The sequence below is a fragment of the Phyllobates terribilis genome, unplaced genomic scaffold (assembly GCF_046119375.1).
Source record: "Phyllobates terribilis strain yellow unplaced genomic scaffold, ASM4611937v1 Scaffold_2__4_contigs__length_985480577, whole genome shotgun sequence".
Lineage (NCBI taxonomy): Eukaryota > Metazoa > Chordata > Amphibia > Anura > Dendrobatidae > Phyllobates > Phyllobates terribilis.
Window position 1 is genome coordinate 30,375,561 of NW_027362762.1, and position 23,299 is coordinate 30,398,859.

At 43.3% G+C, this 23,299-nt stretch overlaps 1 protein-coding gene across 1 annotated transcript; it reads left to right on the forward strand.

Moving 5' to 3' along the window:
• The first annotated feature begins 525 nt into the window (after nucleotides 1–525).
• LOC141243807 (uromodulin-like) lies at nucleotides 526–12,709 on the forward strand. Its single transcript, XM_073668953.1, has 4 exons — nucleotides 526–595; nucleotides 1,085–1,096; nucleotides 7,016–7,726; nucleotides 12,660–12,709. Exons 1-4 carry the CDS (start codon nucleotides 526–528, stop codon nucleotides 12,707–12,709), a joined length of 843 nt encoding a protein of 280 aa, XP_073525054.1.
• The last annotated feature ends 10,590 nt before the right edge of the window (nucleotides 12,710–23,299 follow it).

The following is a 23,299-nucleotide window of genomic DNA, read 5'->3' on the forward strand; positions in this document are numbered from 1 at the left end:
ATGTCATTGTTGTAAATGTTTCACAATATTTTTGAATTAATTGTATTGGAAGGAATCTACTTTTATTTTACCCCTAGATTACAGGGACAGGGAAATGCACTGGTGTATAGAGATGTAGCTTCGTGTACCAGTACACTGTCCCTGAAATGAAGAATGCCATCCCTGACATTGCAGCCTGTGGCTCATTACTACAGATGACTGGCATGCAAGAGGTTGGGTGTTTGAATCCTGGGGAAAATTAAACTTCCAGAAAAGTGAAGAATGATTTAATTAAATGAATGCTGGTATGTAGAGAGCACAGAAAGATGCCGGCCCTTCTCCTAGAGGAGGAGCAGGAACTACTGAGCAATGGGTTCCTCAGTAACACAGGCAGTGAGCCTGCAGGGGAAGGAGATCAGACGTCACAGACACAGAGTGAAAGTCAGGACATCTCCGCCAAATAGCGCCACCTACCTCCAAATCTGCAGGAATCTCCTCTGCTCGACTCTACTGTGGAATAACAATCTTGTTTCCTTCTAGAAAACGATGGGGATGATGAACGTTCTGCTGGGGGTTCTGGTTCTCACCATCTGCTCAAGTCTATGTCAAGGACAAAGTAAGTCATAGAAAAAATTGTCCTCCAACTCAAAAACCTCCAGAACATAAGTATCCGGCAGAGATTATCCAGATCACAAAAACACCCGGCCCTTCTCATCAACCAAAATCCATAAGTAACCACTCAACACTGTACAGTGTGCACCCATGATATCCATACCCTACACAATAGTAATTATTGCTTCTGACAACCAGCCTGTATACATGTGTGAGGGGTTGTCAGCCCCGCCCCCTGGTGATGACATCACTGATATAATGACATCAGACCTGAGACCACACCCCTTATACTACAGCACCAGCTCCTCATCTATCACTGCTGACAACCAGCCTGTATACATGTGTGAGGGGTTGTCAGCCCCGCCCCCTGGTGATGACATCACTGATATAATGACATCAGACATGAGACCACACCCCTTATATTGATTAATGCTAACTATCTTTGTGTTGTGGATTTGCAGTAACTAATTCTTCTCTGTTTCCTTTTTTTCAGCGCTCACATCAAGTAAGTATCTGATCTTCCACCTCTTTCGGCATTTCTCCGGGGTGCAGCCGGTTATCTGGCCAGTTCTCAATGTTATCTCATACACTTTTTCCATTTGACGCACATTGATTGTTCCTTGTGTTATAATGAGGATTATAGAAGTTGTCTGGGATTCTAAAAAAGTTACTGAACAGCAGGAATTGTAGTAAAGAAATGAAAGAACTTTTATTTGCCGTGATTGGCTTCAAACGATCATGTGATTAATGTAGGCGACATCCTCGTTGGAGGAGCAGAGGCATCACCAGATCGATAGCTCTCATCTCCCAATGTCTCATTTTAGGTTCATCCTTCGTGCTCCTTTAGAATGTCCCATTTTGTGCTTCTCAAGATTGTCCGATTTTGGGAATATCCAGTCTGGTGTTTCTCCAGAATAATATTGTTTGGAGTTTTTCTAAAATTTCCAGCCCCCTGCTTTTTCAAACCATTAGGTGTTTCCAGAATCTTCCATTCTTTAAAATATATTATTCTATGTTTTTGCAAAGTGTCCAGTATTGTGACAGTATATGTCTTACAGAGTGGCTCGTCTTGAACTTTTTTTTAAAATGTCCCATTATGTGTTTTTCCAGAATGTTACATCTTGTGTTTCATCAATATCTTCCTTCTTACATTGCTGTCAAATATCCCACCTTGCTTTTCTTCAGAATGTCTAGCACTGTGTTGCTCCATAATTTCCATTCTTGTACATTACTGTGTTTCTCCTGAATTCCTACTCGTTGGTTTGACCAGAATCCCCTATATTCTATTCTTCTAAGATTTCCATGTCATCTTCCCCAGAATGTCCCACCTGATGTTTCCCCAGGATCGCCCTTCTCCTGTGACTTTAGAATGTTTCATCTTGGGGTTTTTTTGTTGCAAAATTTCCCATATTCCTTCAGAATTTGTCATTTTCTGCTTCTACAGGGTCTCCTGTCCAGTGATTCTCATGAATGCACCATGTTATTCATCAGCAGAATGTCCCATCTTGTATTTCTGTATGATATCTAGACTTTTGTTTCTTCAGAATGTCCTGTTTTGTGTTTCACCAGAATGTCACCTCTTTTTTTATCCAGAATCTTCCATTTTGTGTCTCTCCAGAATCTCCTATACCGGGTAGATTGTTCTTTTTTGTATTTTTCCAGAACGCCCTATCGTGAATTACCAATATGTCCCATTTTGTGTTTCATCAGAATGTCTGGTCTTGGGTGTTTTCATGCATGTTCCCTAAACAATGTCTTGTCTTTATTTTTCGACTATCCTCAATCTCATTTTCTTCTGTAATGTTTTACTTTGGTTTCCCTATAATATCTTGTCGTGGGTTTCTGTAAATTCTCACATTTTGTGTTCTTTAAGAATGTCCCATGTTTTTCTTCTCAAGAATATCCAGTTTTGTGTTTCTAAAAAATGTCTTGTTCAGTGTTTCTCAAGAATCTTCAGTTTCATGTTTCGTTGGAATGTCCCATCTTGTCTTTTCCAGAATATCTCGTCTTTAGATTTTTATTTAAAAAATGTCACATCTTTTGTTTCTTCATAAGAGTAGATCTTGTGTTGTTCTGCTCTTTGCTTCTCCAGCGTGCCCGGCCATGCATTTCTCGAGATAACAGAGTCTTATGTTTCTCCAGAATCTCTTGTAGCATCTCTTTAGATGGACCTACCTTGTCTTTCTCCAGGATATCTAATTTTTATGCAGATTCTCCAATGTTGTCCTACTTTAGAATATTTCATCTTGTCTTTCTCCAGAAGGTCAAATCTCTTGTTTCTGTAGATTCCTCCACTTGCATTATTTCAGTATGTCCCACTATGAGCTTCTCAAAATTGGCGAGTCTTGAGTTTCTCCAGAACGTCTCTTCTTGTTTCCCTTCAGAGTCTCCAGTCTTGAGTTTCTCCAGAACGTCTTGCATCGTGTATGTGCCGACCACAGAGGGCAGGAATATCAGAAATGTCATTCCCAGTTTACCTCCTATACAGTTAATGTTTTCCATTATTTTGGAACACAATTACAGAATTACATATGTTGAATAAAGACCTCGGTCCATCAAGTTCAACCTTCCTCCTTATAGTGTCGGCCATCACTCCCTCTTGTGGTCAGCATTCCGCAGTCTGACTGCTCTGACTGTAAAGAATCTTTTCCTGTTTATCTGCAGGAATCGCCTTTCTTCCCCCTGTAATGAGCCCCCTGGTCCTTAGTATGGACTATAGAAGGAATAAGTCCTGTGCCGTCCTCTGTACTGACCCCACATATATTATACATGTAAATGAGATCCACTCTGAGACCTCCATCCCGTGTAATGTAGGAGAGGCCTCCATCCTGTGTAATATAAGAGAGGCCTCCATCCTGTGTAATTGAGGAGAGGCATCCATCCTGTGTAATGTAGGAGAGGCCTCCATCCCGTGTAATATAGGAGAGGCCTCCATCCTGTGTAATATAGGAGAGGCCTCCATCCTGTGTAATATAGGAGAGGCCTCCATCCTGTGTAATGTAGGAGAGGCTTCCATCCTGTGTAATATAGGAGAGGCCTCCGTCCCGTGTAATATAGGAGAGGCCTCCATCCTGTGTAATATAGGAGAGGCCTCCATCCCATGTAATATAGGAGAGGCCTCCATCCTGTGTAATATAGGAGAAGCCTCTATCCTGTGTAATATAGGAGAGGCCTCCATCCCGTGTAATATAGGAGAGGCCTCCATCCCGTGCAATATACGAGAGGCCTCAATCCCTTGTAATATAGGAGAAGCCTCCATCCTGTGTAATATAGGAGAGGCCTCCATCCCGTGTAATATAAAAGAGGCCTCCATCCCGGGCAATATAGGAGAGGCCTCTATCCCGTGTAATAAAGGAGAGGCCTCCACCTTGTGTAATATAGGAGAGGCCTCCATCCCGTGTAATATAGGAGAGACTTCCATCCCATGTAATATAGGAGAGGCCTTCATCCCATGTAATATAGGAGAGGCCTCCATCCCGTGTAATATAGGAGAGGCCTCCATCCCATGTAATAGAGGAGAGGCCTCCATCCCATGTAATATAGGATAGGCCCTCATCCCGTGTAATAGAGGAGAGGCCTCCATCCCGTGTAATATAGGAGAGGCCTCCATCCCGTGTAATATAGGAGAGGCCTCCATCCCATGTAATATAGGAGAGGCCTCCATCCCGTGTAATATAGGAGAAGCCTCCATCCCATGTAATATAGGAGAGGCCTCCATCCCATGTAATAGAGGAGAGACCTCCATCCTGTGTAATATAGGAGAGGCCTCCATCCTGTGTACTATAGGAGAGGCCTCCATCCCGTGTAATATAGGAGAGGCCTCCATCCCGTGTAATATAGGAGAGGCCTCCATCCCGTGTAATATAGGAGAAGCCTCCATCCTGTGTAATATAGGAGAGGCCTCCATCCCGTGTAATATAGGAGAGGCCTCCATCCCGTGCAATATACGAGAGGCCTCCATCCCTTGTAATATAGGAGAAGCCTCCATCCTGTGTAATATAGAAGAGGTCTCCATCCCGTGTAATATAGGAGAGGCCTCCATCCCGTGTAATATAGGAGAGGCTTCCATCCCATGTAATATAGGAGAGGCCTTCATCCCATGTAATATAGGAGAGGCCTCCATCCTGTGTAATATAGGAGAGGCCTCCATCCCATGTAATAGAGGAGAGGCCTCCATCCCATGTAATATAGGATAGGCCCTCATCCCGTGTAATAGAGGAGAGGCCTCCATCCCGTGTAATATAGGAGAGGCCTCCATCCCATGTGATATAGGAGAGGCCTCCATCCCGTGTAATATAGGAGAAGCCTCCATCCCGTGTAATATAGGAGAAGCATCCATCCCATGTAATATAGGAGAGACCTCCATCCGGTGTAATATAGGAGAGGCCTCCATCCCGTGTAATAGAGGAGAGACCTCCATCCCGTGTAATGTAGGAGAGGCCTCCATCCCATGTAATAGAGGAGAGACCACCATCCTGTGTAATATAGGAGAGGCCTCCATCCCATGTAATATAGGAGAGGCCTCCATCCCGTGTAATATAGGAGAGGCCTCCATCCCGTATAAAAGAGGAGAGACCTCCATCCCGTGTAATGTAGGAGAGGCCTCCATCCCATGTAATAGAGGAGAGACCACCATCTTGTGTAATATAGGAGAAGCCTCCATCCCGTGTAATATAGGAGAGGCCTCCATCCCGTGTAATGTAGGAGAGGCCTCCATCCCATGTAATAGAGGAGAGACCACCATCCTGTGTAATATAGGAGAGGCCTCCATCCCGTGTAATATAGGAGAGGCCTCCATCCCGTATAAAAGAGGAGAGGCCTCCATCCTGTGTAAAAGAGGAGAGGCCTCCATCCCGTGTAAAAGAGGAGAGACCTCCATCCCGTGTAATGTAGGAGAGGCCTCCATCCCATGTAATAGAGGAGAGACCACCATCCTGTGTAATATAGGAGAAGCCTCCATCCCATGTAATATAGGAGAGACCTCCATCCGGTGTAATATAGGAGAGGCCTCCATCCCATGTAATAGAGGAGAGGCCTCCATCCCGTGTAAAAGAGGAGAGGCCTCCATCCCGTGTAATGTACAGATCCAGTACAGATCCCTGCGGTCCCCATTTCTCCCAGTACAGATCCCTGCGGCCCCCACTGCTCCCAGTACAGATCCCTGCGGTCCCCACTGCTCCCGGTACAGATCCCTGCGGTCCCCACTGCCCCCAGTACAGATCCCTGCGGTCCCCACTGCCCCCAGTACAGATCCCTGCGGTCTCCACTGCTCCCAGTACAGATCCCTGCGGCCCCCACTGCTCCCGGTACAGATCCCTGCGGTCCCCACTGCTCCCAGTACAGATCCCTGTGGTCCCCACTGCTCCCAGTACAGATCCCTGTGGTCCCCACTGCTCCCAGTACAGATCCCTGCGGTCTCCACTGCTCCCAGTACAGATCCCTGCGGTCTCCACTGCTCCCAGTACAGATCCCTGCGGCCCCCACTGCTCCCAGTACAGATCCCTGCAGTCCCCACTGCTCCCAGTACAGATCCCTGCGGTCTCCACTGCTCCCAGTACAGATCCCTGTGGTCTCCACTGCTCCCAGCACAGATCCCTGCGGTCTCCACTGCTCCCAGTACAGATCCCTGCGGTCTCCACTGCTCCCAGTACAGATCCCTGTGGTCTCCACTGCTCCCAGCACAGATCCCTGCGGTTCCCACTGCTCCCAGTACAGATCCCTGCAGTCCCCACTGCTCCCAGTACAGATCCCCGCTGACCCCATATTACAATTGAAACTTTCCATATTATGGTCACTGCTTCCCAAATGCTCCTGGACCTGTACCTCTACCTGATCAGTTATAATAGGAGACTTGTAACAAACTCCAATCAGCAGCTTTCCATTATGGCCATCCCCATTTACATTATCCCAGACTGACTCTACATTGTTACAGCGCCCCCCAATGTCATCACTGAGGTCTTAAGTTGGATGAATACACACCCCTCCACCTTTTTTGTCTTTCCTGTCCTTTCTAAATGTAGTGTATCCCTCCATGTTGGTCACCCAGTCGTGGTTTTCATCCAGCCAGGTTTCCGTAATACCCACCACATCGTATTCCGTGACCGACATAAGAGTCTCCAGTTCTTACATTAGTTAGCAGACACTTAATACTATTCGCAGATTTATTACTCCTACTCCCTCTCATTAACCCCTGCTGTCTCACTCTCTCCGTCTACTCTATCTATCCCCTTATTACCACGAATACTCTCCTTCCCCCCAGATCCTCTAGGATTTCCTTTGTTCTTTAACACATTCAGTCGCATCATCCATTTGCAACAAGTCAAACTTTTTTTTGAAGGCTGTAATAATTTACAAACACATTGTGTCATCTATTGTCAAAGCGAATAACCTTATCTTTGTATTCTCTATTATTTTCCTTGAACAGATGCAAAATCTTGCAACTTCTGTAATCCCAGTAACGCCAACTGTGAACAGAAGAGCGTCTACGGCATCTGCTCCTGCAAGGCTGGCTTCATTGGAAATGGTCTGAACTGCACGAGGATGGCATTCTGTGATACATCCAGGTGTTGCCCTGATGGCTACAGCTGGGATATACGGAAGAAGATATGTGTGGACATTAATGAATGTAGTTCCCCAACTCTGAACAAGTGTTCCCCAACAGAAACCTGCCTTAACCGCAATGGTATTTACCTCTGTACTCCCAACCCCTCGGCCCTCTGTTCTGGAGAAACTTGTCCCAGTGACCAGGACTGCCTGAAAGTCAACGACAGTTTTCAATGTGCGGATCCTTGTGACGTCTATAATGATCTGAATGGAGATAGTAGATTGTCCTCCATTGAGTCCACCGGCAGATTCAACACTGACAGATACAATTTTGGCTGGTTCCGATATGTAGGAAGCCTGACAGCCAGCATGAAAGTGGGACCTGTGGGGGCACTGAGATGTGGGTCTCTGGAGCCATATTCTCTTGCTGAAGATCATCCAAACATTGGAGATGGAATCAAGATGGTGTCTTTACTCAGCAACTCTCTGAGTGGAAGTGTAGTTGCTGGTAAACTCCCGGTGAAGGCCTGTCCCAGAGGATACTACGTGTACAAGTTCTCCGGAATGCTGAGATTCGATGTCTACTGCACAGGTAAGATCTCTGCACACCTGTACCTGTGATTCCCGGAAGTGTCCGGCTAACAGATTAAAGCTGCATTCTGAAACACTATAGTATGTGAACACTGAATATATAACATTAGAGTTGCTTTACTGCTGTAGAAAACATATTAAAAAATGAAGGTACTTAGCGCACAAATTGGCCAATTCATGTGAAACCAGTAGCCAGCCTTCTGACTGACACTCCTCCTCCCTTCAGCCTAAAGTCTTTTTTAAATAGTTTCATCCTACCTGCCCACATACAATGATAACCAGAAGTTTCCATCCACTATATATAAAGACACATCTCCATGTTTTTCTCAGTGTCTGACATGACATCAGAATAAACCTTTCTTTTTAGGACAATTAGGATTACCATCATTTTTACTATTTGCCAGTGTCAGGAAACAACACCCACTTTTGGGTCAGACCTTACAGCTCTCTGGCACCCCCTTATCCTGCTGGTCCAACACGGTATTGACCGCGGATGAGCACGGGCACAGCTGCTCTAATTTATGTCGACTATTGTTTCACGTGATGTGACAGGACGTATATATACCACCAGTTCCTTTCAGGACGTATATATACCTCCGACCAGCCACCCTCAAACCACAATTTCACATAAATACTGGTATACTGCCACCACTGATCGCTTAACAGGTGGATCGGGTACCCGTTAGGTAACGTGAATTAGCGGGTGAGGAACGTGTTTGCTCGACATAGGACAAGAAGAATGAAGCTGGTAAATAATAATGATTTACTCCCGAAAGTGGGCAGTGTTTACAAAAGATATACAAGATATTATAAAAGAGACAATTTACATATATGCATAAACAGTTATTAAAATAAAAGGGATAAGTAATAGCAAAACCTGCTTCACAAGGTGAAGGTCTCAGATTCTGTGGGGGGGACGGCTCCCCGGAAATTAGATGTGATTCTTCCACGCAGCATGTAGGGCATGCGTCTGACGTCCCTGAGAAGAATGACTTGGGAAATTGCCGTTCTGGTTTTTAGCAAAGGGCCAAAACCTTAGGAGACACCCGTGGTGTTTACCTCACATGGGGGCTCGGTTTTGTGAACCCACCCAGCTGCAGAAGACCTAAAACTCCTTCAGATTTCATATCTTGGTGTGGGCGGGTCCTACATCCAAGAAGGAGACATCATGTTTGCCGTCGCCACTATTCATGAAGATGGATATCAAATATGAAATCTCTATGATGCTCAGAAGCTCAGAATCCATTTCCCCAGTTCCTGGTCGTTTCTCAGTTATGCAAGATATACTATTATAATGGGAAAAAGGTGAGCATTCAAAAAATGTGGTCCTTGTGTTTGTGACCGTCATGTGCATTATTAAAATCGACATTAAACGTTTGTAAAGCTAAACAATAGAATTGGAGGGAAAAATCCAGGGTATACCAGTATACTTGCTCTGGGCTGAGGTTTTATGGCATCATAAAAATTCCTGGGTTGGGGGAAGCTACAGTGAGTCCTATGTCTTACAAATGGACAGGGGGGTGGAAATTTAGGACATCTCTCATTTTTAAAACTCGGACAAAAATACATTTTGCCTGACAGCCAGATGCCAAAATAATGAGAGAGAGAGTGTAAAGGACATATTGATACTCATGCTATAGCAACTCCATTTTGTCTGCTTGTTTCAAAATCATGTTATTATCACTCCTTGCATAACATACTTCTTTCCTTCTCTTCTCATGCTTTACATGGAACTTTCTCACACTAACTTTTTCTCACAAGAACATTTTGTCAGACACCCTGCTCCTGTTATCTAACTAGTCTAGGCCAGGATTGACCTTGTAAATTTCCATCGTGCTTCGAACTAATGATGATAATATGACTATATATGTGTTTCCGCAATAATTGCACTAACATTGGTTCAAGCCTGTAGTATGGCTGTAGATGATTGGCCATTGATAAACTCAAAACAATATAAAATGCTAAGTAGAAATAAACGGGATCGGAGATTCGTTGAATCCTCCCATACAGAGCACTGTCTCCGTCTGGTTCCCTGTTGGATTGCGCAATCAACATAATAATTTGACACTCACTTGGTCAACCATGAAGGGCCATTGCCCTCCCTCAACAGGAGAATGTTTTAAGGCATTTTTATTACTTACTGCAAAGTCAAAAGTTTCCATACACTAAGATTACTATGCCTTTAAACAATTCTGGACTGCCCATATGATGATGTCATGTGTTTGGAAGCTTCTTTTTTTTTTGGGGCAACATCTGAGTTAATTAGAGACACACCTGTGGATGTATTTTAATGCACACCTGAAACACACTGCTTCTTTGTGTAGCATCATGGGAAAGTCTAAAGAAATCAGCCAAGATATCAGGAAGAGAATTGTGGACTTGTACAAGTCTGGCTCATCCTTGGGTACAATTTCAAGATACCTGAAGGTGCCTTGTTGATCTGTACAAATAATTATACACAAGTGCAAACAAGATGGGAATGTCCAGCCATCATACCGCTCAGGAAGGAGACAGGTTCTGTGTCCCGGAGATGAACGTGCTTTGGTCCGACATGTGCACATCAACCCAAGGACAAAAGCAAAAGACCTTGTGAAGATGATGGCGGAAGCTGGTAAGATTGTGTCAATATCCACAGTGAAACGAGTACTGTATCAACATGGGCTGAAAGGCCATTCTGCCAGGAAGAAGCCATTACTCCAAAATAAATATAAAAAAGCCAGATTAATGTTTGCACACAGGAACAAAGACCTTAATTTTTGGAGACATGTCCTGTGGTCTGATGAAACCAAAATTGAACTTTTTGGGCATAATGACCATCGTTACGTTTGGAGGAAAAAAGAAGAAGCTTAAAAAGCCTAATAACTCCATCTCAACTGTGAAACACGGGGGTGGCAGCATCATGTTGTGGGGTTGTTTTGCTGCAGGAGGGACTGGTGCACTTCACAAAATAGATGGCATCTTGAGAAAAGAAGATTATGTGGCAATACTGAAGCAACATCTCAAGACATCAGCCAGGAAGTTAAAATTAACCTGCCATGTCAGGTGGAGCATGTAAACTGCCCCCAGGTTGTTGTTAGTGATGAAATGTGCATCACTAACACACTTTTTGCATTAAAATCTGAGTTATAATCATTTGCAAAAAGCACCTTATGTTCTTATATCATACCTGCTCGTTTAGTCATAGGAGTTATCATTGCTGTATTCAGTGCGGGATTTCAAAAAAGACTGTGTGACGTCGGCGCAAACCCAGGGAAAATTCTAATTGAGTGGTCGGGGACAAGTCGGACTGAATACAGCAATGATTTATATAGTGTATAGAAACATCTGATTTCAACTGTAATTGTATATAATTTAGGCTTTCAGCCCGGTAGAGGTATCATGTTAGGTTTGGGGTCTCAACAAAGTGGTACGCCTTGTCGTTGGCTGCTGGGTTCACATGAATTGGCCAGTTTGTGCGCTATGTACCTTCATTTTTTAACATGTTTTCTACAGCAGTAAAGCAATTCTAATGTCATATATTCAATGTTTGCACAATATAGCGTTTCAGAGTGCAGCTTTAATTGTTGCTTATATAGAGTGTCTCTCTTAGCTTGCACCTGTTCACACTGGTCTTTTTCTGCTTGGAAGTGCAGGCCAGTTTCTTTATATTTCTGGAACTGTCCATGGCAGCTCGAAAATCACATCTTTATTCCTTTTCAGGTGGGAGAATACAGCGGATATAAAAAGTCTACACACCCTTGTTAAAATAACAGGTTTCTGCCATGTAAAAAAAAATCCTTCCAAGAAGAATCATTTTACGGCTTTTTCCTCCTTTAATCTGTACAAATCCATTGAGAAGCAAACTGAAATATTTATGGATGGAAAAAGAAAAGTAAATAACTACAATAATGTGGTTGCATAAATCTGCACACCCCTACATTAATACTTTGGTGAAGTCCCCTGCGAATTCCTGACAGCATTCGGTCTTTTTGGGTTGAGGTCTATCAGCACGGCACATCTAGACTTGGCAACCTTTCCCCACTCCTCCTTGCAGCAGCTTCACATCTGTCAGCTAGCCGGGGCATCGCATGTGTACAGCGCCCTCTTCAGGTCACCATAGATTGTCACTTGGATTCAGGTCTAGGCTTGAGCTTGGCCAGTCAAAAAATGTTTACTAAAACACCAGTTCCAGCTACTGAAAAACAGCCCCAGAGTACATTGCTGCCTCCACCATGCCTCATTGTGGGGATGATTTTCTTTTTTAAGGTCTCGGCTTTGCACCTTTTAGAATTATGTCCAAAAAGTTCCTCCTTTGTCTCACCAGATATAAAACGTTCCCCACAGGCTTCTGGCAGACGTGATGGAGGTTTTGGCAAAACATAGCTTCTCTTGGATGTTTTACTTTCTAAGAAAGAGCTTCCATCTTGCCCCCTGACCCCACAGGCCAAACATATGAAGAATACAGTAGATTGTGGTCATATGTAGGTCACAGCCAGGACTGGCCAAAATTCCTGCAGCTCCTTTAATGTTGCTGTCTGCCCCTTGGCAGACTCCTGGAACAATTTTCTTCTTGTCTTTTTATTAATTTTTGACATATCAAATTTGAGCCACTTCTTGATGACATCTTCACAGTTTCCATGGTATCTAATGCCTGAGAAATGTTTTTTCCCCTTGTCCCAACTGACAACGTTCCACAATGAGATCCTTTGCTGTGTTGTCAGTTGTTTACAGACCAGAAAATGTCAGGAAAACCATCTTAGAGCAGAATCGCATTAAATGACGGAGGCCGAGCACCAAACTACTATGTAACATGGGGGGAGGAAATGTGATCAGCTGACTCTGAGCACAACCACAGCCACTATTATAAGAGGGTGTACATACTTATGTAACCAGGTTATTTTAATTTAGCTATTTTTAGTTTACTCCTCTAAATTATTTCAGTTTGTTTCCCTCAGACTTTGTACAGATTATGGTAGGCATTAAAGGGGAAAAAGTCCCGACATGAGTCTTTTTGGTAGGATTTTTTACATGATAAAAACCTGGCATTTTAACAGAGGTGTGAAGACTTCTTATACCCAACGTAGATATTGGTATAAAAGTTGTAAATTAAACCCAAGGTCTGAGTTCCACAATCACCAGGTACATATACTTGCAAAATGCATTTTTTCACACTGGAAGATGGGCTTTCAGAGCAATGGGGTCCTTTCTCTCAATGAGGCTGTCAATTCTAGTCAACTCTGCTTAGTAAAGGCAAAAGGATGTCATTGACGGGCTACATGATGTCATCTATGCTCTTCTGAAGAAATCATGGCGAGGCCAATAACTAGGGCTAACCAGTAATCTTCCCTAAAGAGCATCATTGCATCATTGAAGCCAGCCACAGTGCACTTGTGAAGATTACTTGATGGTCTTGTATCCATGAATAGTACTTGCGATGGTAAATGCACCATCACTAACACCAGCTACTCAAAAGATGTCTGAGCTTTTTTTTTTTCATTATTTCAGATCCTGAAAATAATCTACCAACAACCACAACTGCAGCAACTACTACAACCACAACACCTATCACAACTACAACACCAAGCACAACAAAAGTAACTACAACACCAGCCACAACTACAACACCGAGCACAACAGAAGTAACAACTACAACATCAGCCACAACTACAACACCAAGCACAACAGAAGTAACAACTACAACACCAGCCACAACTACAACACCAAGCACAACAGAAGTAACAACTACAACACCAGCCACAACTACAACACCAAGCACAACAGAAGTAACAACTACAACACCAGCCACAACTACAACACCAAGCACAACAGAAGTAACAACTACAACACCAGCCACAACTACAACACCAAGCACAACAGAAGTAACAACTACAACACCAGCCACAACTACAACACCAAGCACAACAGAAGTAACAACTACAACACCAGCCACAACTACAACACCAAGCACAACAAAAGTAACAACTGATCTGTCAGCTACAACACCAACCACAACTAATCCAACGTCATCTAGCACAGAGTCAACAACTACCCAAGATACAACCACCACAGAGGCACCATCAACACTAGAGACAACTACTACAACCCGAGACACAACCACTCAAGAGACAACAATATCTACCACAGAGATAACAAGCCAAGACTCAACAACCACAGAGAAAAGCACTACAGTTCCAGATATTGCAACTACTCAAGACACAACTACTCAAGAATCCACCACTGTTACCACAGAAGCAACAACTTCTACTCATGAGACAACATCTACAACTGAGGCAATAACTACTGATGAAGACATAACAACTGTCGATATGACAACACCCAAAGACACAACCACAAGTGCCCTAGAGATTACCACAGAAGAAACAAGAATTGCCCAGGACACAACCATCCTAGATGTAACAATTGAAATAGAGACAACCACTACAGCCCCAGTCATTGAAACTATTCAAGACACAACTACTCCAGAGGCAACCACTATTACCACAGAAGCAACAACTTCTACTCAAGAGACAACAGATGCAGCTGAGGCAATAACTACTGATGAAAGCACAACAACTGTCGAGATGACAACACCCGAAGACACAACCACAAGTGCCCTAGAGATTACCACAGAAGAAACAAGAATTGCCCAGGACACAACCATCCTAGATGTAACAACAACTGAAGCAGAGACAACCACTACAATCCTGGGCACATCTACCAAAGAGGCAGCAACAATTACCCAAGACTCAACCACCCTAGAAATAGCAACAACTGAGACAGAAGCAACTACTACAACCCCAAACACTGCAACTACTGAAGACACAACTACTCAAGAGGCACTCAATATTACCACAGAAGCAACAACTTCTATTCAAGAGACAACAGCTACATCTGAGACAATAACTACTGATGAAGACATAACAACTAACGAGGTGACAACACCAGAAGACACAACCACAATTGACCTAGAGACTACCACAGAGGAAACAACAATTACCCAAGTCACAGCCATCCTAGACGTAACAACTACAACAAAGGAAACCACGACAATCCAAGACACAACTATTCCAGAGGCAACCACTATTACCACAGAAGCAACAACTTCTACTCAAGAGACAACAGCTACATCTGAGACAATAACTACTGATGAAGACATAACAACTAACGAGGTGACAACACCAGAAGACACAACAACAAATGACCTAGAGATTACCACAGAGGAAACAACAATTACCCAAGTCACAACCATCCTAGACGTAACAACTACTCCAGAGGCAACCACTATTACCACAGAAGCAACAACTTCTACTCAAGAGACAACAGCTACATCTGAGACAATAACTACTGATGAAGACACGACAACTATTGAGGTGACAACACCTGTAGACACAACCACAATTGACCTAGAGATTACCACAGAGGAAACAACAATTACCCAAGCCACAACCATCCTAGACATAACAACTACAACAAAGGAAACCACGACAATCCAAGACACAACTACTCCAGAGGCAACCACTATTACCACAGAAGCAACAACTTCTACTCAAGAAACAACAGCTACATCTGAGACAATAACAACTGATGAAGACACGACTAACGAGGTGACAACACCAGAAGACACAACCACAATTGACCTAGAGATAACCACAGAGGAAACTACAATTACCCAAGTCACAACCATCCTAGACGTAACAACTACAACAAAGGAAACCACGACAATCCAAGACACAACTACTCCAGAGGCAACCGCTATTACCACAGAAGCAACAACTTCTACTCAAGAGACAACAGCTACAACTGAGACAATAACTACTGATGAAGACACGACAACTATTGAGGTGACAACACCTGTAGACACAACCACAACTAATTTAGATATTACCACAGAGGAAATAACAATTACCCAAGACACAACCATCCTAGACGTAACAACTACAACTAAAGAAACCACGACAACCCAAGACACAACTACTCAAGTTACAATTACTCAAGACTTAACTATCACAGAAGAGGTAACTGCAACAGAGAAAATCGTTACAACCCAAGACACTGTAACTACTCAAGAAATGACTATAGCTACCACAGAGTCATCAATAACCAGGGACACAACCACAAATGCCCTAGAGATTACCACAGAAGAAACAAGAATTGCCCAGGACACAACCATCCTAGATGTAACAACAACTGAAACAGAGACAACCACTACAATCCCGGACACATCTTTCACAGAGACCACAACAATTATCCAATACTCAACCGCCCTAGAAATAGGAACAACTGAGTCGGAGACAACCACTACAGCCCTAGACACTGCAACTACTGAAGAAACGACTATATCTACCACAGAGTCAACAACAACAGCAGACACAACTTTTGAAGACATGACTTCTCAAGAGACAAGCACAATCATGACTACTACTCTGTCCCCAAGTCAGCAAATCAATAAATTAGTTTATCACCTCCAAGACCTCCTTCCAGCTGACATGATTCAGAAGCTGGTTGAGTTATCCAATAATCTCGCTAACTTGCCACCTGAAGATGTTAAAAACGCTCTCAGAACGCTGAAGGAACAAGTGACTGCAGATTTTGCCACTTTTCTAAATGCCCTGAGCATGTGATAAGTGTAAGGGCTTATTCACCCCCTCTATCCTCAATATATATTTATATAGATGTGAGCCCAGGAAGTTCAGGTTCTGCTTTCTATCATTGGGACCTCCTTCAGTTTTCTTCTTGATATAGCTGAGATTGTCACTCATTTAGCTGCTGAATTCTAAGGAAAACTAGTTTACAATCAGGATGTTGTAACTGCTGCCACCTCTGAAGCCACGAGACCCTCGGCACGGAACTGACGCCCCTCCTGCGCCCTTTTCATCAAAGTTATGTAAATATCTAATTATTTTCTGATTTTTCCCATAATATTAATGATAATATTAATGTGATTAATGTGAAGATTGAAAATCAAGTGAAAGGATTATATTTATCAATAAATGTTTGTACTTGTTCTTGGCCTCTGTGTGCGATATTTTCTGTCATTACTTGTACGGGTGTTTGGCGTTAGATGTATTCAAGGGCTGAGGACTTGGGAGGTGAAAGATGGAGAACAGGAACAACATAACGTTATAGAGGGTGGCACAGAGCGGTGGGGGTGATAATGGGGGCAGAAGAAGGCGTGGGTGGGGACGGGCAGATTGGGAAGAGGTCTGGGCAATATATTGGTGAATGTCGTGGCACAATCTGTGATCCCCTCCGCAGAGCTGGTTAATAGAGTGTGGGGGGCTCCCTCTTTAACCTCATCGGCATCCTGAGATCTTGATCGTGTGGTCCTGATGTTTGCCATGGCAGTTCATGGCCAAATGACAGCCTTCGAACTATAGCGGCCTGTTCAGAAGTTATCAAAACTTAGGTGGTAAAAATAAACTTTTCCTTTCTTGTCATGCCACTTTGCATTAATTCCTGAAAAGCACCTGAAGGGTTAATGAACTAGGATTTTGAATAGGATGAGGGGTGCGGTTTTTAAAATGGTATGACTTTTGGGTGGTTCCCAATACATAGGACCCCCAAAGTCACTTCAAAACTGAACAGGTCCCTATAAAAATACATTTTATAACTTTCCTTGAAAAAAATGAAACATGACTGCTACATTTTGAAACCTAAAATGCTAAGAAAATAAAAGAACATTTTACAATGGTGATGATGTAAAGCCGACATGACGGAAATGTGATTTATTAATGTTTTTGTGTGTTATGACTATATGGATTAAAGGGATAGTCATTGAATGTTTGAAAATTGCAATTTTTTTTTCACATTTTTGTCAAATTTCTGATATTTTTATAAATAAACGCAAAACATAAAAGTCAACCTAAAGTTACCATTATTATAAAGTATAATGTGACATGAAAAAACAATCTCAAAATCAACGGGATATGTTGAAGCGTTCCAGAATTGTTTCTACATAAAGTGACGCACTTCCGATTTAAAAAATTCAGATTTTTGTTAGTTTAAAAAAAACGTTAGCAAATAGTGACAAGTGAGCACTGAAATGCTCGGCTGCTCGTTACTCGGGTCGCGCAAAACGTAATGCTCGGGTGCGTGACCCGAGCAACGAGCCCAATGTAAGTCTATGGGAAACTCGAGCATTCTGCAGAGGGCCTAAAAGCTGGTCAAATCTATGGAAACAGTGCTGAAATGACATGGGAACAGCATGGGGAAGACCCCTGGAAGCATCTCTGACTCCCAGGTCACTGCTGTCAACAACGTGGTCAGAGTATTACGCCACTTTTACCGACTCACAATAAAACATACAAAAAGCCAAAATGGGAAAAATGCTAAGAAACATTCTTTCCAGGGTAGTCTCTTATATATATGGCAAAAAAATCACAAAACAAACATGCTCCTCCACACCTTGGGCTATGTTCACACATAGAGTTTTTGATGCACTTTTGCATTGCTTTCAACGGTGACAAATGCAATCACCAGTAAATGTAATTTTAACATTTTACTACCTTATCTGGCCATGTGGTGTGTGAGACATGATCACACACATCCAGAATGAACACTCATTTCCAGCTGATAATACCATCAATCCAGCGTTATCAATAGGGAATAGATTCTTTTTTTCAATATGGAGTATAATACAATAATCCCTGAAAAGTTGCCTGTAAGACGCTATTCCTGCTGATATAGGTCACCCATACATGAATCTCAGATAAGAGAGTGTCAGGGTTCCCACAGAGATGACACCCAGGAGATCACACAATATTTCACCGTTGTCGTCACTCTGTCAGGATTTCGCTAGGGATCCGCGAGCGCATGGTCCCCAATACACACTACGGAGGTATCGGCAAGCGACCAGCGAGCATATGGCGTCACACCTCTAGATTCCAAAGCATGGAGTATCTGTTTACGCCCTCCGTACAGTCATTGTCAGCTTCACGATAGCCTGATTATTAATATTTTTTGCTGCCACCACCATCCAGATTTGAAATATAATACAGGCCTGGGCAGGCACCTGCGATCTGGTAGCATAGAGGGCTTTGAGGGAGAGAACGATTACAGAACAAAAGAAACAGAACTATTAAATTTTATTTTTAATCCAAAAGGGAGGCAGTGTTTAGGAAAAATATATGCAAGGATTTAATAAAGGAGACATTACAATACTTATGCAGTTACACAAATAAAACAGGATTAAAGAAGAGACTTACTATACGATCGCTGAGACGATTCAGTATAGGTGGAGGGGAGCTCTCCTATGATCCGTTGCTATAATAAATATAACTCCCGCAATAAATATGGATCAATCTTCCATCGGATCTTTAATGCCGAAGAGGGAGATCTGCCCACACACGTCTGTGACGACATCAAGTAGGCTTGGCTCCACCCTTCATGTTTTTATTAAAAACGCTAAATTCTGCAATAACTCATCCCTGGTTGCTCGCAGAAGGTTGCAAGCGACGCCATATTTTCCGTTATGAATTTACCTTTCCGTAGAGACTACGCATGGCATAGCTGCAATATGTTATTTTGTTACTTCTGTGCCACAGCCCCCCGGACGGGCTTACAGTGATGGGAAAATATCCATATTGTTCCCTAGCTCATTCTGTCACTAAAAATATAGGTCCCATTGCTATGGGACGTATGGAACTTTAGTTATTCCATATTTTGTTTCGGCTCCGAAGATCCTGCAGTTTGTGGCTGGGAATTGTTGAAGCCTAAACAAGCTATTTCCTCTTTCCTTCCATCTCTGCCCCTATGCTGGAAGGTGTCAATCTATCCCAGGTTTGTGCTAAGAGGAGATGCATTTGTATGTTAAATAGAATAGGCTATTGAGCTTCTTGTACTGTTATTTGCATACAGACAGCTGCGTGGAGTGTCAGCTCTTGTCTTGTGACAAATGGTGGATAAGGGAGGGGTGAAAGGGGCTTCAGGGGGAGAAGGAGTATTTTCAATATCTCTCAATATTTCCCTGACAGAAAGGTAATATAGTACAATAGAAAATATAATTTAACCGGCCCTGAAGAGTTTTTTTTGCTACATTGCACCACCAAAAAGTGAAGGAACGCAAGCAACCCTGTCTGCTTTCATCAAATTCTAATTACAGATCACCGTTCAAAATTGTGAATCAGTCAATGAGTGCATGGAAAATTAATGCACTGTGGAAGAGATGTATTTGACGACAATGAACAACACTCATCTCCAGCAGATGATACTTTTCACCTGTCCCTATTGTAAATTGTTACGGATCCGGGTGGTGGAACCTCTGTGCTGCGGTGCAAGGAGGGACCAGAAGGGCGTAACTGGGTATCAACTCGGACTGACCAAGATCGCACGGCAGCTCAATCAACTCCGTGAACCAAGGAAAGACCGAGCAGAGGGACCAGGTGCTACTCTGGGCCAGTCCTTGTATGAGAGCAGGTGACTCACACGGGTCAGAAGGCAGGGACAGACCGGTACAGCAGATGAGCACGGCAGGCAGGCTGACAGGTGATCCGGTTAGACGGACTGGCAGACACCATGGGTAACTGGCAGGAGCCTCCAGGTAGGCAGGCTGGTAGGCATGGCAGGTAAAAATCAGAATCCTCCAGGTAGGCTGGCTGGTAGGCACGGCAGGTAACTGGTACGTTCTCTGGGTAGGCAGGCAAGCCTGGCCCATAGACAGACTGGCAGCTTTGGACCATAGGTAGACCGTCGGGCTGGAGTGGTAGTCAAGCTGGCGGACTGGACTGGTAGTCAGGCTGGAGGACTAGACTGGTAGTCAGGCTGGCGGACTAGACTGGTAGTCAGGCTGGCGGACTGGACTGGTAGTCAGACTGGCGGACTGGACTTGTAGTCAGGCTGGCGGACTGGACTGGTAGTCAAGCTAGCAGCGGGACCTGAGGGCTGAAGCAGAGTAAGTACACAGAGCTACAACCTTGCAAGGGCACCTCCATTTTGAAGGAGGTGCCTTTTATATGAGAACTTTTCCCTTCTTGTCACAGTAACCAGCCCATCAGAGCTTGTGCAATGGGAGGATCTGAGAAAACTATTCCAGAACTTTGACAGTGTTCCCCTGCCTCTACTGCATCTGGTTTGTTTCTCCCTCGCCTGTACTCCTTGGTTGTCCAAGACACTGTGACCTCTGCAACCAGCGTTGTCAGGTTGAATTTTTTCTAATAATTCTTCAACAAGGGCCATCTGGTACTGCAACATATAACATAGGACTGGGTCTCTGTTAAGACCCGGGGTCTTTCGTGGGGGTAACACTACTCAGACAACACATGGTGAGGGTAAAACAGCGTGGCAATACTTTATTGAACCACAAAGCAGACAATAAACACACAGAACAGTCCCAGCTAATGCCCAAGGTGGTACAACATTACACAGTCTCACCCTTATGCTCCGCCCGCCTGGGATAGAACAGCTGCGACTTTGGAGACTTAGGAGACTTAAACTGGGACGATCCTGAGACCTAAAGCTACAAAAAGCAAATGGGAGACATTTATTAGCATCCTGAATAGGACCTGTGCACAATATATACCCTTTGGGAATAAACATGCTAGAAATAGGAGGAAACCACTATGGGTAAATAGAGCTGTAAGGGGCGCAATAAGTGATAAAAAGAAAGCATTTAGAGAACTAAAGCAAGTAGGTAGTGATGAGGCATTAAATAAATACAGAAAATTACATCAATTCTGTAAAAACCAAATCAAGGCAGCAAAGATTGAGGTAGAGAGAATCATTGCCAGAGAAAGTAAAAATAACCCCAAAATATTCTTTATCTACATAAATAGTAAAAAACTAAAAAATGATAGTGTTGGCCCCGTTAAAAATAGTCTGGGTGAAATGGTGGATGAGGATGAGGAAAAAGCCAATATGCTAAATGATTTTTTTTCAACCGTATTTACACAAGAAAATCGCATGACAGAAAACATGATTAGTGATAACAAAAATTCTCCATTAAATGTCACTTGCTTAACCCAGCAGGAAGTACGACGGCGTCTAAAAATCACTAAAGTTGACAAATCCCCGAGCCCGGATGGGATACACCCGCGAGTACTGCAGGAATTAAGTAACGTCATAGATAGACCATTATTTTTAACCTTTAAAGATTCCATAATAAAAGGGTCTGTACCACAGGACTGGCGTATAGCAAATGTGGTGCCAATATTCAAAAAGGAGACAAAAACCGAACTTGGAAACTATAGGCCGGTAAGCAGAACCTCTACTGTGGGTAAAATCCTGGAAGGTTTCCTAAGAGATGCTATACTAGAGTATCTGAAGAAGAAGAACCTCATGACCCAATATCAACATGGGTTTACGAGGGACCGTTCCTGTCAGACTAATCTGATCAGCTTTTATGAGGAGGCAAGTTCTGGACTGGACCAAGGAAATGCAGTGGATGTTGTATATATGGACTTTTCAAAAGCTTTTGATACGGTTCTACACAAAAGGTTGATACATAAAATGAGAACAATGGGGATAGGGGAAAATATATGTATGTGGGTTAAGAATTGGCTCAGTGATAGGAAACAAAGGGGGGTTATTAATGGAACACACTCAGACTGGGTCTCAGTTAACAGTGGGGTACCACAGGGGTCAGTATTGGGACCCCTTCTTTTTAACATATTTATTTATGACCTTGTAGGGGGCATACAGAGTAATATTTCAATATTTGCAGATGACACTAAACTCTGCAGGGTAATCAATACAGAGGAGGACAATTTTATATTACCGGAGGATCTATGTAAACTAGAAGCTTGGGCTGATAAATGGCAAATGAGCTTTAATGGGGATAAATGTAAGGTAATGCACTTGGGCAGAGGAAATAAAATGTATAATTATTTGCTTAATTGTAAAACACTTGGCAAAACTGTAACTGAAAAAAGACCTGGGTGTATTGGTGGACGACAAGCTCACGTTTAGTGGCCAGTGTCAGGCAGCTGCTGCAAAGGCAAATAAAATAATGGGATGCATTAAAAGAGGCATAGATGCTCATGAGAAGATAATTTTACCTCTATACAAGTCGCTAGTGCGACCACACTTAGAATACTGTGTACAGTTCTGGTCTCCGGTGTATAAGAAAGACATAGCTGAACTAGAGGGGGTGCAGAGAAGAGCGACCAAGGTTATTAGAGGACTGGGGGGTCTGCAATACCAAGACAGGTTATTAGAGGACTGGGGGGTCTGCAATACCAAGACAAGTTATTACACTGGGGGGTCTTCAATACCAAGACAGGTTATTAGAGGACTGGGGGGTCTGCAATACCAAGACAGGTTATTAGAGGACTGGGGAGTCTGCAATACCAAGACAGGTTATTAGAGGATTGGGGGGTCTGCAATACCAAGACAGGTTATTAGAGGACTGGGGGGTCTGCAATACCAAGATAGTTTATTAGAGGACTGGGGGGTCTGCAATACCAAGACAAGTTATTACACTGGGGGGTCTTCAATACCAAGACAGGTTATTAGAGGACTGGGGGGTCTGCAATACCAAGACAGGTTATTAGAGGACTGGGGAGTCTGCAATACCAAGACAGGTTATTAGAGGATTGGGGGGTCTGCAATACCAAGACAGGTTATTAGAGGACTGGGGGGTCTGCAATACCAAGATAGTTTA